At 36.7% G+C, this 12,266-nt stretch overlaps 2 protein-coding genes and 1 long non-coding RNA gene across 4 annotated transcripts; 1 reads left to right on the forward strand and 2 right to left on the reverse strand.

Moving 5' to 3' along the window:
- Positions 1-1,720: 1,720 nt before the first annotated feature.
- On the reverse strand, positions 1,721-2,426 carry LOC135145718 (uncharacterized). Its single transcript, XR_010283544.1, has 3 exons — positions 2,054-2,426; positions 1,921-1,983; positions 1,721-1,845 (listed from the first exon to the last, which is right to left on the reverse strand). It is a non-coding gene; the product is annotated as an uncharacterized LOC135145718 (long non-coding RNA).
- Positions 2,427-5,741: 3,315 nt separating this feature from the next.
- LOC135145722 (uncharacterized) lies at positions 5,742-9,742 on the forward strand. Its single transcript, XM_064077859.1, has 5 exons — positions 5,742-7,875; positions 7,936-8,046; positions 8,105-8,146; positions 8,201-8,643; positions 8,706-9,742. The coding sequence occupies exons 1-5, from the start codon at positions 5,742-5,744 to the stop codon at positions 9,738-9,740; spliced, it is 3,765 nt and encodes a 1,254-aa protein (XP_063933929.1). The 3' UTR covers positions 9,741-9,742.
- Positions 9,743-10,773: 1,031 nt separating this feature from the next.
- On the reverse strand, positions 10,774-11,847 carry LOC135145730 (macro domain-containing protein TTE0995-like). 2 transcript variants are annotated; one of them, XM_064077876.1, is made up of 7 exons: positions 11,802-11,847; positions 11,605-11,743; positions 11,468-11,547; positions 11,247-11,347; positions 11,102-11,195; positions 10,945-11,050; positions 10,774-10,891 (listed from the first exon to the last, which is right to left on the reverse strand). In XM_064077876.1, the coding sequence occupies exons 2-7, from the start codon at positions 11,735-11,737 to the stop codon at positions 10,803-10,805; spliced, it is 603 nt and encodes a 200-aa protein (XP_063933946.1). In that variant the 5' UTR covers positions 11,738-11,743; positions 11,802-11,847; the 3' UTR covers positions 10,774-10,802. The 2 variants fall into 2 exon arrangements, with proteins under 2 accessions (XP_063933946.1, XP_063933945.1); XM_064077875.1 differs by lacking the exon at positions 11,802-11,847 and having other exon boundaries at positions 11,605-11,800.
- Between the last annotated feature and the right edge of the window lie 419 nt (positions 11,848-12,266).

Consider the following 12,266-nt stretch of genomic DNA (forward strand, 5'->3'; position numbering starts at 1 on the left):
AAGAACGAGCTCTGACTTATTTTATTAACTTTAGAAGATGTAAATTACTTGAGCAACTTATCAATCAATTCAAAACTTTGGAATTTTATAAAGTGAATTACCATGTTAAAATAATAAAAATTAATATATAACTTTCATATGAAGTTGGTGTGCTACAGTTAAAAATATATGCCCTTAATAATGCTTAATCTTTATTTTCTTGTAGAAAGGTCGGAGAATAGTCGCAAGAAAGAGGAATTACCCTCTAATGGTTATCTAGAACATACATACTTGTTGCAGTTGTTTTAATAAGTGTAAGCTATAATTAATTTATAAAATTACATATCGTTTTAAATATGTTAATATTTTAGCATTAGTATTATTACATTAGCCAAGTTATTATATAAGCTGTTATTACTATTATGATTTATTTCTATTACATCGTTAAAATTACTATTAATATTAACTGCGACCCTAAAAAAAGACATGTTATTCCTATTATGATTATTATTTCTCTTACATCATTAGAATTACTATTAATATTAATTGCAACCCCTAAAGACAATCACCGTTGGGTGCAGTTAATCAGTTATAAGGGTACATAACTTCGACAACTTCTATTATTATAATTAATATCATTATTAATACTTTTCAGTTTGCCAGCATAATTGAACAGGTCTTTTGTACTGGGGTTGTAGGTCAGCATTGTAGATATTAATTTTAAGGAGTGAATGTTGACCCGCTCTAAACATTTTTCTGTGTTGCTTTTTATCAGAGCCTGAATAAATTAGAACTTACAGTCTTGCTAACGATACAGTTTAGATTAAACTACCGGGTGTTGGTAAACAGTCGAAAAAATTTTGTAGAATTTGTAGCTTATTTTAGTGTCTCTTTAAAGAGTAGATCCAAGTGGCCTTAACACGAAAAAATACCCACATTATATCTATGGGTAACGTATGGATTTTATGTTTCTAGCGTTTAATCTTCTCTAGTAGTGTATTTATCAACCAAAGGAGTAAAAGCCCAATGGCATTGGTAATAGAAACACGGTAATAATACTTAGAGTTTTATATGAAGAGAATAATCTTAAGAACCCAATTAACCATATTATATGTATAGATTTAGGCTTCTAATAATTAAGATCAAGCTTTTGTCTTATATAGTTAGTATGCATGCCAGTCCCTTAACATAAGCTATTATATCCTCGTATCTTAGAGTCTTAGATAACTTAGTTTTTGGAGTTTTTCAGGTTTACTGCTGAAAATTTTTGGGCTACTTAAAAAGAGAGGAGAAAAATTATAGGATAAGTAAGATATAAAGTAGTTACAGCTCAAACAGTAATTGTAATAATACGACTAATACCGGCGTTAGCGCTTCATAAAAATTAATATACAAAGCAGATTGGTCAATATGATGCTCCTTATGAAAATGAAATTTATAAGCGATAACATCATCGAAGCTGTCTATAGGTGTTAAACGTAAGCGTGGAAATCGCAAGGGGTTTAATTAAGTATAATATCGAATGAATCTTATTAGTCCGTTATAATTAAAGGCGTCGATACAGTAATAACTCTGTATAAATAACAGGGTTTAATACAGTTTTAAAGGATAGGTATTGACCTAGAGAAGAGCTAAAAGTAAAATGTTACAAGCTCTTGCGAATAAAATTAATTTGCTTTGTACTACTATAGGAAACCAAGACAAAAAACAACAGTAAGAGAAAGGATGAAAATACCGAAATCATTGGACTCTTCCAACAGTTAGTGTCGAACTTGTGTATCCTTATAACGGATTCAATTGTATTCAACTATGGGACGTTCTTTAGTGAAGTTGCGGTTAACGTCAACAAGATAGTGAACGGAAAGACTGCAAAAGAGATGTGGTATTAAAAAGAATTCAAGCAAGAGAAAAGATTAGGTTTAAAAAAGGATTAATCAGTACTGTTGCCAATAAAATAACGCCCAAAGAACTGAAGTGTGGGTAACTTGCTTTCAAGACGAGCGGCTATTGTTTGAAAAATAAGTAATAAATAATAGAGCATTACTATTTACACACTGAGGTAAGGATATAACACCAGTAATTTTTGTTTAGTAAATTCTAAAGCGGGAGAAGCGGGCCCCTCGCAAGAATGTGCCGGCCGGAGCTTAAATTGCCCACACACCAGTAAGGAAGGGGGACGAGGTTTTTTGTTCAACTTGTCACTTGACCATAATTGACGAAGAGAATAAACCTAAACTCCAAAGTCAGTTGTCACATTTTTAATAATACAATAAACTTTATTTGTTAGTTTTAACAGGCGACGACACTAGAGTTAGCTTGAGTGGTTGTTTAGAATTCTAATGTGCATAACATTTCTGTAAAGCTAGGTTCCATATGTTTCTGATTCCCCTAAAACTTCGTAAGAGGCGGTTTACTTTGTGCTCAAAGTGTAGTCAAAGCTGTTAGTCTAAAATTATAGGAGTTGGAAATTAGAGCTCCTCTGTCAATGATATTAATGCAATACAACAAATATTATTAACTACCTAAGCCTTGTATGAAAATGATTCTTAAGTGGCGTGACAAAATGGAATATTTAAAGAAAGGAAATTATAAAAACTTTAGAAACATATAAAACAAAGGAGGAGTAGGAGAAAATTAAGTGCAATATCTGTGCTGAAGTGAACCCGAATGTTCTAACCTACGATTGATTTTAGTGACCCATGGTCAGCGTTTTCGGATTATAACATATTTTATGAAGCAAACTCTGATTAAACACGTGCTCTATTGCTTCTGTCACGTATACAACGACAGAGGAACAACGTTTAAAAAGGGCATCAAGATCTGAGGTAATAAGTGACCTGCTTGGGGCTTGTAAGCTGCAATTACCGACATAGTCCCCTAGCTGCTTAAGAACTGTCCCAATGCTTTGCAGGGCTGGGAAAGAAATCGCATTGTGTTGGATGTTTCAAAAGACCAAAAGAGCTGCGCTTCCGCCGCCCCTATCGAGGCGGTCATGGTGGTACGTCGAAAAATTGCGGAGATTGTACGGCACGCTGGGAAGACGTCTCATTAATAACGCATCAGTTCTTTCGCGTTGCATCAATTCCAGCCGTTCTTGTTTCCTATAAAGGATGCCATCTGCGTTCCAAGACAAAAGACGTATATGACGAAGCGCTTGGGGTCTAAAAACCATTGCAAACGGATTCCAGACCCTTCACTGTCTCTAACATTGTTGACAGGTTTTGTCGTCAATACTGAAAGCAGTTGTGAAAGTGTTGGTTGAAGTTGTTGAGGGGTTGCCTGAGAAGTTGTCCTTGCGGCCAAGTGAGCGGCATAAGGAATTGTCAGAGTTACATTAATAGGGAGCAGTTTGAGTGGATGGTATAGGTCTACGCGGGTAATGTTTGCAGCCACGACGATTGGCAGTGTGTGCTTCACTGCAATTAGCACAACGGGCAGGTCTTTCTCAGGCTTTTGTGCACTACGTAATTAAGTGGCCCTACCCACATTTAACGCATCGGGGGGCTGCAGAGCAGAAACTTGCGCTGTCCGCCGGTTACTCCTTAGGAGCTCTTCAAACCTAACCTGAAGATAGAAAACCTTCTTTGATGCCAACAGCTTTTGTAGATCACACCTCGGTATATGCATAACACCATTGGTAAAGGTCGCTTCGTGCATTTCCCATCGTCGGTGCCCTCAGTGTGCCTCCTTGCTCCGCGAAGGAGTGGAATGCCTTGCGTGCGTAAGCCCCTCTCGATGGTTTGGACGTTGAGATCGCAGTAGATTCCGCGAAGAACAAACTTTAAAAGCTTACACCCTGGTAATTGGTAGGTGAAATAAGGTAGCGCTTCATCACGCATAAGGTTAGGGATGGTTCGCTACACGTCTGCTGTTGTTGTAAATATTTTTATTCCTTAACGTATATCCTAGAATTTGGAATGCTGTTAACGCCTTTGGCTAGCAGAAGTTTTACAAAATAATTCCACTTCTTTTTTTCCGCAGAGGACCACAGTCAGAATCTTTTCACCTAAGAGGAGATGCAGCCCCGAAAGGTGGCTCGAAGTGCCTTTCACTACTTCAGGGCTATCGTCGTGCTCTCCATCAGGCATCTCTGAGCCTTTAACAGTATCATTAAAAATGGAGTTTTTAAAGATGTTACTAATATTTTTACTATTAAGGTTGATACTTTCATTTAGGCCATTTGCAAAGATATTATCACTAAATTTATTACTACTACTATTAATTCCTTTTTTTTTCTGATTATTATTTTTACTATTATTAGTGTTAATGATACCAGTTTCGTTATAATTCTTTTTAAAGCCTTTTATCATAAGGGCATTTCCTTCACTCTCCTCTAAGACTTTTTCTTTCCAAGGCTCATTAAGTATTTGGAAGGTAGAGTAAGGACTAGCATCATTAATTATATTGGAAGAATTTTCTATAGGTTCTTTTCGTCGTTTAGTCTCGTTTTTAATAGGAGATATTTTTTTCAAAATCCTGTAATTAATTTTACAGTCTTCAACCCTTTACGAAGCTCCTCAATAATATCTATAAATCATCATTTATCCTTCGTAAGGCGGCTTCCTAAAGAGAGGAGCCCATTTATTAAATGGCAAACGAATAAACAGAGGCGGCAACCCTTGCCTTCACAGTCATATAAAGTTATAAATGTAGTACATATTTGAATACCCTTAAAAACTTGCCAAATAAAAAAAGCAATTGACGCTGAATTACAATGTTTTCTTGGTCTACTTTCGAGTAAACTTTTTGAACTATTTTATGCTTTTTTCTATTATTTTTTTATATATATAATGCAATTAGTCTTGTAAAATAATACAATGACTGGTAAAATACTACATTATTACTAATGAAGATTTAACTTTACATTATGCAATTAAAAATAAAAAAAAGAGTTACGGGCATGAGGGCTATAAGAGCGCAGATATTTTAGCACTTTGCTGATTGTCATTTATATTCTCGATTAGAGCCTTATCATCGCCCGCAATTGCCATCAAGTTCTTAGATTGTATTACGCGTTACAGTTATAGGTTTCATACTTTAAATACGAGCATGAAACTCTGATATCTGAAGAAAATGAATGTAAGGTGAGCTGATAAACAACTTAGAAAGTTAAACCGCAATTGTGAAATTTTTAGGAAAAATTTAAAGTTAGAATTAATATATAAAAAGTAATAATTGATTATTTTGTTAAGTAATATAAAATTATAACTTTATGTTTTTCTAAAAATTATAATATAGCCGAATATTTGTCACTATAACATACTTAATAATAACTAGGTTTTGTAACTTACATACTGTGTCTTCTGCAGGCACAATGATCTTTTGTTACCTTCGGTTTTGGGTTATAAGAATAGCAGACTGAAGGAACGCCAACAAGGCGAATCACCTTCTTGTTTTTCACACATTTCAACTGGAAAAGGTTTTGAAAGTCTTTATTACTATAAATTATGAACAATTATTTACTTAAGTTTTTATATAACATTTTTTATCCTCTTTTAGATTTGCCTTTAAGCTTTATGGACAGTTCAGTTTCTGATATGAATTCACAACTCTATAGGCACCCTAACTTCGAACCATCTAATCCAAATTCCTTTACTTCGTCTTCTATTTTAAATGGTCAACCACTTAATTTAGACTCTTTATTGCGGGATGATACCCTTTCTTTAACGGATTATAGTAGTCAAGCAGGCAATATTTCTTCAATAGATCCTTTGTTGTTTGGATCTTCTCAGTCATCCAGTAATAACAGCTTAGCTTTTAATATGCAACATAGTCAACAACAACAAATGTTTCCGCTTCCTAAACAGCAGCCTCGGCGCAACCATTTTGGCCAGCTCGATCTGCACTCCCAGAATTCTATGTATTTACAGCTGCCATCTCCTGTAAAGAACCTAAAGTGCTCGACTGAACAGTTTCCTTCTCCTTCTCAAACCTCCCGCCCATTCGCCGGTTATCAGTCTGTCACCTTCCCATCTCATTTATCTCCTCTTTCCTTTTCTCCCTCGCCCTCCACGCCCCTTATGCCTGTCTCCTGTCCGCCCTCAAATCTATTGCAACTTCCGGCTACCAACTTCTTACACTCTCGCTTTACGGACTTTTCTCAAAATCTAATTCCTTCTCAGCTACAGGCTGCTGGTTTAAGGCAACCTACGCCTGCTCCTTCAGAGTTAACCTCACAAGCTAGGGCTCGCACTTATCCATCGCCCTCTTTTCAGCAGCCTCAATACAACTTTCTGCCGCAGCACTCAGTTTCCCTACCTCAACAGCAACCCCTTTTTAGTTATAATATTGGGCCGGCGCAAGCAGAGTCGTTGAGGAAAGAAAATTTATTGCAAGGAGTTTTCGAAGGTAATTATTATAATCTTTCTAGAACATCAGTGAACCAACGACTCCATATAGATAAGTTTGAGAAAAGTGCTCTTACACACCAACCGCTTTCCTCTACTCAATCTGATATGCTCTTAGGCGCGTCGCAAGATGTCGTGGGCGATGTGTCTCTCCTCTCTAATTTAGCGCAACGGTCGAGTAGTCAAGTCAGTCATTCCCCAGGGCTCAACTCACTTTCCGGGCACCTTGATCATGTCGTTCCTGGCTACCAGCCAAGACAACCATCTCCGTTGGATCCCTTTTCTCGCCTAAATTTTTCACAGGAACTTTCTTATCATAATTCCGCCTCACTGCCACTTTCAGAGCCATATCAGAAGGGCAATCCCATGCCCTCTTTCCCGACTTCTTCATCCGTATCATCGCTTTTACTCCCTTGTTTACAGCCCCAGGAGCTCCCTGTGCAAAGCACTCAATACCTTAACTTTTCTCAAAAATCTCACACTGGACCTCCTCAGCATCCCTTATCGTTGGATAAAAAGACCCCTGCCCCTCCTGAACTGCTTCATCAAACTTTCGACGAGTTAAGTAAAAGTTTACCAATTGTTGAAGATACAGGACACTCGAAAGAGGAAAGTCTAAATCTTGTTGAGGTTGTTAATTGCCGGAACCTTTCTGAAGGCACCTATCCAGTCGCAGATGCTGTCTCTTTAAATAAACTCCCATCTCGTACGCGACTGGGCCTTAGGAGCACTACTCACTCAACTGAAAATGGTCAGCCAGCTTCAAAAATACCTACTGACCATGAATGGACAAGCTCAGATAAGATGGGATATTCCGTGGGTCACTGGAGACCAAAAAGGCGTCGCGTATCCAACAGAATTAAAAGAAGTCTAAATGACAGCTTAAAATCTTCACATACACCTATTAAAGATCGCCAGGATTCACCAAAGAGCACAAGCTTTTGTGATATACCGGTTAATAATTATAGTAATCAAACTTTGTTAGACTATAGCAAAAACGAAATTAATAGTAATACTCCTATACTCGAATTTAAAAATTTGGTTAAATTATCGAGCCTTAACAACGGTTACTATAATTGTAATGATTCTTCTTGCCCTTTGCCAGTGAATGAAGAGAATGCAGAATTTTTATTCAACGATAATAAAGCTTCCTACCGGCAATCAAAACCTGGGTCTCATTCTTATAATAATAAGTTCGAAACTCAGGATGCGTGCAAGTGGGATAGGGAGATTGGCACACCATATGAAAATAAAATAAATAATTTACCTGTTATAGGAAGTGACGCTCCACTCGTTCAGTTTCCACAACCTGCCCCAGATGGCCAGGCAACCTTAACGAACTGTACACCACTTAATATTCGACAGGTGCGGGAGAGTAGTTCTAAAAAACAGTCTACCTGCACTGAAAGGCAATTTCAACCATCGATAAAAATTCAAGAAATTTCTTCAAAGGCTCATCCTGGAAGTGTATATGAGGTAGGCTCTGAAAACCACCAGAGTGCTCCTCTAGAGCTAAATACAGCATCCTTTGACTTTTCCAGTGAGCCAGGTTTTTATTATAATGATTTACTATAATAGAAAGATATTAATCGTGTTTTTTTATGCCTAGAAGAAATTCGCGCTCACTATGTTACCTTTAACCTTCAAGATCAACCTGACTCCAATCAAAACTTGGGTCTCCGCCTGATTAGTTTCCCTAGATCTACAGTTAAAGGTTTAGGTACTATTTTTTAATATGCGCAGTAACTTGGTTATATTAAGCTCTTATCTTGAAAAAGATCCTTTCTGTTGGGAAAGAATCGTTTTGAGTCTTAAGTCTGGTACGCTTTTTTTTAGCAATCCTCTGTTAGTTAAAATTTGTTACTCGCTTTTAGGTCTACTTTCTGAGATCAACTGGGCCCTAGATGTTTTACTTATAATTTCCCACAAGATTCCGCTTTTTTTGAAGGATATGCCTATGCACTGTTTGCTGGACTCCCTCTTGAACGTAAAGTACAAACAGTTACAGGCTTTAGGGTTTACTTGTAGCAGCCTTCATCGAGTGGCGCCACTCCTGCCTGTCAACAGTTACGGATATATACAAACTGGCTTAGAAAAGTCGACTTTTTGTGAGGATAACTTCTGTGGTGAGTCAGCAGTCGGTGAGAATTTGGAAGAAGCTTTTGGTAACGTTCGGGTTAAGGAGAATCAAATCATGATGAAAATTCTCTGCGTTTCAACGTTACTCTTAAATTTTTCTTTTGTTCCCGATAACAGTCCCATCTTGGCCAAGAATGAGCGCGTTCTTGTGTCGATCTATGCCGACTTGTGTTCTAAGGTTTATACTTGATGCAGATAATATTCGCGTTAACTTATGAACGAAATTACTCTAATTTCTAGAAGTATCTCTCTCGGGTGAACGCGCTTGTTACTCTTGCTAATCTAGCCGGCCACATAGAACTTTCCATGCTTTCTTCAACTGTTCAAGCGTTACTCCTTCGCCAACTATTTTTAGTATTTTTAGCATTCAAGACCAGCTGGACTGGCTGTTATTGCCTTGATGAAGACCTTTCAGAAGACGAAGATATATTATATCTGTCGAGACTTTCTTTAGAAATTTTAATCAAACTTTTGGTGGTTGAGGGAAATACCCCCATCGTGCTCTCACTAGCTGGCGAGGACTATTTAGGCGCTATACTCGATGTGCTATGCTTTTTAATAGGTCAGCATCAAGGCAGCGAAGAGTGTGAACTTGCAATGATCTTACTTACCGACCTCTCCGCTGACCCCCCTCTTAATGCTAGGATCTTTAATCGTAGACTCGTAAGCACTCTTTTAGGATTTTTAGAAAGCTGCAGGCCTACTGGGGCTTCCGAGTATGCAAATGCTAGTATTGAGTGTGATAAGTTTATTAATCACAGGAACACCTATACCGCAGAGAATAATATTAATGACATCAAAAATAGTCATACTACTAATCTTTATAATACTATTCACAATAATTGTAATGTACGCAGAAATCATATTTTAAACAATAATATTAACTGTAAAGATGGTAATAATATCGAAATAAATAGTTATGAAGGGTCAAACAATGGCCCTCATAGTGTCAGCAGTAGCCAAAATATTTCAACTAAGAGGCCAAGGCGGCCGACTTTGACGGCTCAGTGGAGAGCTGCAAAAATTTTACAAAATCTATCTCGGGAAATCTCCACTCTTTCTATTTTAAGAGTTTATGAATCCCAAATACTTAATATGTGTCTCAATACCGTAGAACTAATCCCTTTCATAGATGCTGAAAGTAAGCAGTTAAGGATTGAAAGTTCCGGTCGGGCTCAAAATCAAGTTTATAGTCATAAAATTCGCCTTCAAGAAACATGTTTAAATCCTGAAACTACTAAGCTTCTGTTATCGGTTATGTATGAGTTATCCTAAACTACATATCGATCACCTTGAGATTTCTGTGAAATTTTCATAATTTGGATATTGACCAATTTTTATTTGTTTATAAAACTATCAAAATTTTTAATTTAAAATTATTTACAAGCAAGGTGAACTCTACGCAACTTTCTTTGACTTTTAAAGGATTAAAATTTTAAAATAACTTAATATCTATACTTATAAAGTAGACTGCCTGACTACCTTTTGTTGTTAGCAAGCTTGGAGAGAGCACAAACCCTACAAACCGACTATAAGGCTGAAAAGATATTTAGCTAAGAAGTGAATATTCCCTTTATTTAATAGCGACGTCTCTTACAATTTATGTTCGATATCCACTTTTACAAAAACTTTCAAGTTTACAGAATAAAAATTTCATTCGTGGTTTCAAGTGTTCAACTCATATTGCTAAAAAACCCCGTAAAGTTTTTAAGCGAGATATAAATTTAAAGATAAAAAAGTTAACAAATCTTAAAAAAACTTATTTCAACTTTTATATATGGAATTTATATCGCTAATACAGCCACTTTGTTTAAATAAATAACATTAAAAATAAAAATTAAAGGCTCACGAATTTAAAAAGGTTCGGTAACTTTAGGTTTTGTAAAAGTAACATCACTTTTATAAAGGACGGCAGGTGATACACAACTTCTGTTGTAAATATAGGTATAGAAATCAAGCTCTATCGAGAGAAAAATGAGGCAGGGAGGAAAAAAAAGGGATAGAGGGGGAATGTAGCTCTCTATCGTCCCGTCGCTGTCCCTTACCCCCCACCGCATAATTTCTATCATTTATTTATTTTATGCTAACAGTTTTTATTACACCTCAATATATAATAAATAAATTATCTTTTATTGATTAATGATTATTTGAAGGCTTTTACCTTGTTCTAATGAAAAGACTAAAGTAAGTTTTAGCAAAATCTTAGAAACTGCTAGCCTTTTGGGCACCATTCAGATACTGCAGGAGTAAGTGCATAGTGGACACGCGCACCCTTAAGACTTATACGACATTGTTAAGTAGTATTATTAAATAAAACCAAGCAAAACAAAATAGTTGTTAAGGGCTTTTAAATAAGTGAGAAAACACTGAAACAAGAACTTTAGCGTCCGTGTCCGAATACGCGACAACGTAGATCTCTTTGAGCCCTTTCAAGAATAAGCAAATAAATTTCCCATCAAAGTCAAAGGCTAAAACTCACCTTCATAAATATTATCGGCGATGGTTTTCAAAGCAATCGTGATAACACTTTTGAGTTCCCGAGTACCCCGAAAGACACCAGCAGAAATTAAAGAGAAGGCAATGGACTGAAACCTATTCGAAGGTATAAAGCTAACAGGCTTTAGAATGACTAATACCTCTACAGCATTTTCTTTAGCTCGCAACAAGGACTGAATGTACGCCGAAGAGAGAAGACGATCATACTCATCATAGGGTGGGTTGGAAGGAAAACTATAAAAAATATATTTATATTCAAGAATAGTTATGATACAAATTAAAAACCAAGGACCGACGGCATGAATAACATATTTGCAGGGAAGAGCACCAGCTACTGTTACTTTAGCATTTCCGACAGGACAACGGTAACCTTCCGGGTCTACAGGCTTTAATTGCATAAAAATAAGATAGAGAAAATTGTTACATACTCCTAGCCAGACACTTGAATTTTATAATGACACATTACCTTATCTAGAACACAAATGTATTTATAAAATAATAAGTACTAAAGCTTCCCTCGCTCTCCTTAGGATCTCACCGCCCGCTCTACTAATTGCCCCATCTACACCACCGCCTCCAAGACAGTCTAAGTAAATATATACTAAGAGGATCTATTAAATCCTATATAATTATAAAAGAAGACAAGAGTCAGCGGCGTTTACTATAGCAGTGCCCCGAAATTTAACGATACTGCCTTGAACGATGTACAAAACGGTGTCCCATGGACGGAGGCTTTGATAGTCGAGGACGAGAAAATCTGATGCAAGCTTAGCCATTAAAAGCTGTATGTGTGAGAGGTTACAAAAAGTTCTCCTTGGTTTTATTATACAGAGCTTATACTTTTCTCTTCCGTGACTAAACTACATTATATTTGCTTTCCGACGGGGAACTAATATAGCCTTTGCAGGAAGCATACCTACAAGGAGGGAGCCCTCGTCAGCCCTCCCCTAACGGGGAATGGAAGTAGTTTATTTAATGCATAGCGGCCGTGACATACGTTGTAAATGTGGCCTGCGCACCTCGACTTCTTATTTAGAATTTACGATAAACGTTTTACTTATTTCCATAGTGCTTTTCCTTTAATTTCTAAAAAAATATATTTACTTCAATATTAGTTATAAGTTCCTTCTCCTCTGAAGAGCTGAGAGAATCCCTTCTGGTTATTGATATTTGTAACACTGACTTACTACAAGCTTGATTGCTACTCAATCTACTTTCCCTCTATATATTAAGGGTGCGGAAACAACGTTGCGCCATCAACGAGAAGAACTGGTCGCTTTATCATAGTTAATTAGTATATATCAA

This window comes from Zophobas morio, unplaced genomic scaffold (genome assembly GCF_036711695.1).
Source record: "Zophobas morio isolate AGI-343-1 ecotype UQ-CSIRO unplaced genomic scaffold, CSIRO_AGI_Zmor_V1 ptg000178l, whole genome shotgun sequence".
Taxonomy (NCBI): domain Eukaryota; kingdom Metazoa; phylum Arthropoda; class Insecta; order Coleoptera; family Tenebrionidae; genus Zophobas; species Zophobas morio.

Coding starts and splice junctions, on each gene's coding strand:
- LOC135145722 (XM_064077859.1), top strand. CDS start 5,742: ATGCAACATAGTCAACAACAACAAATGTTTCCGCTTCCTAAACAGCAG. Junction 7,876..7,935: donor TGACTTTTCCAGTGAGCCAG/GTTTTTATTATA, acceptor TTTTATGCCTAG/AAGAAATTCGCGCTCACTAT. Junction 8,644..8,705: donor ATGCCGACTTGTGTTCTAAG/GTTTATACTTGA, acceptor TCTAATTTCTAG/AAGTATCTCTCTCGGGTGAA.
- LOC135145730 (XM_064077876.1), bottom strand. CDS start 11,737: ATGGCTAAGCTTGCATCAGATTTTCTCGTCCTCGACTATCAAAGCCTC. Junction 11,548..11,604: donor AGTAAACGCCGCTGACTCTT/GTCTTCTTTTAT, acceptor ATATTTACTTAG/ACTGTCTTGGAGGCGGTGGT. Junction 10,892..10,944: donor CGCCGATAATATTTATGAAG/GTGAGTTTTAGC, acceptor TATTCTTGAAAG/GGCTCAAAGAGATCTACGTT.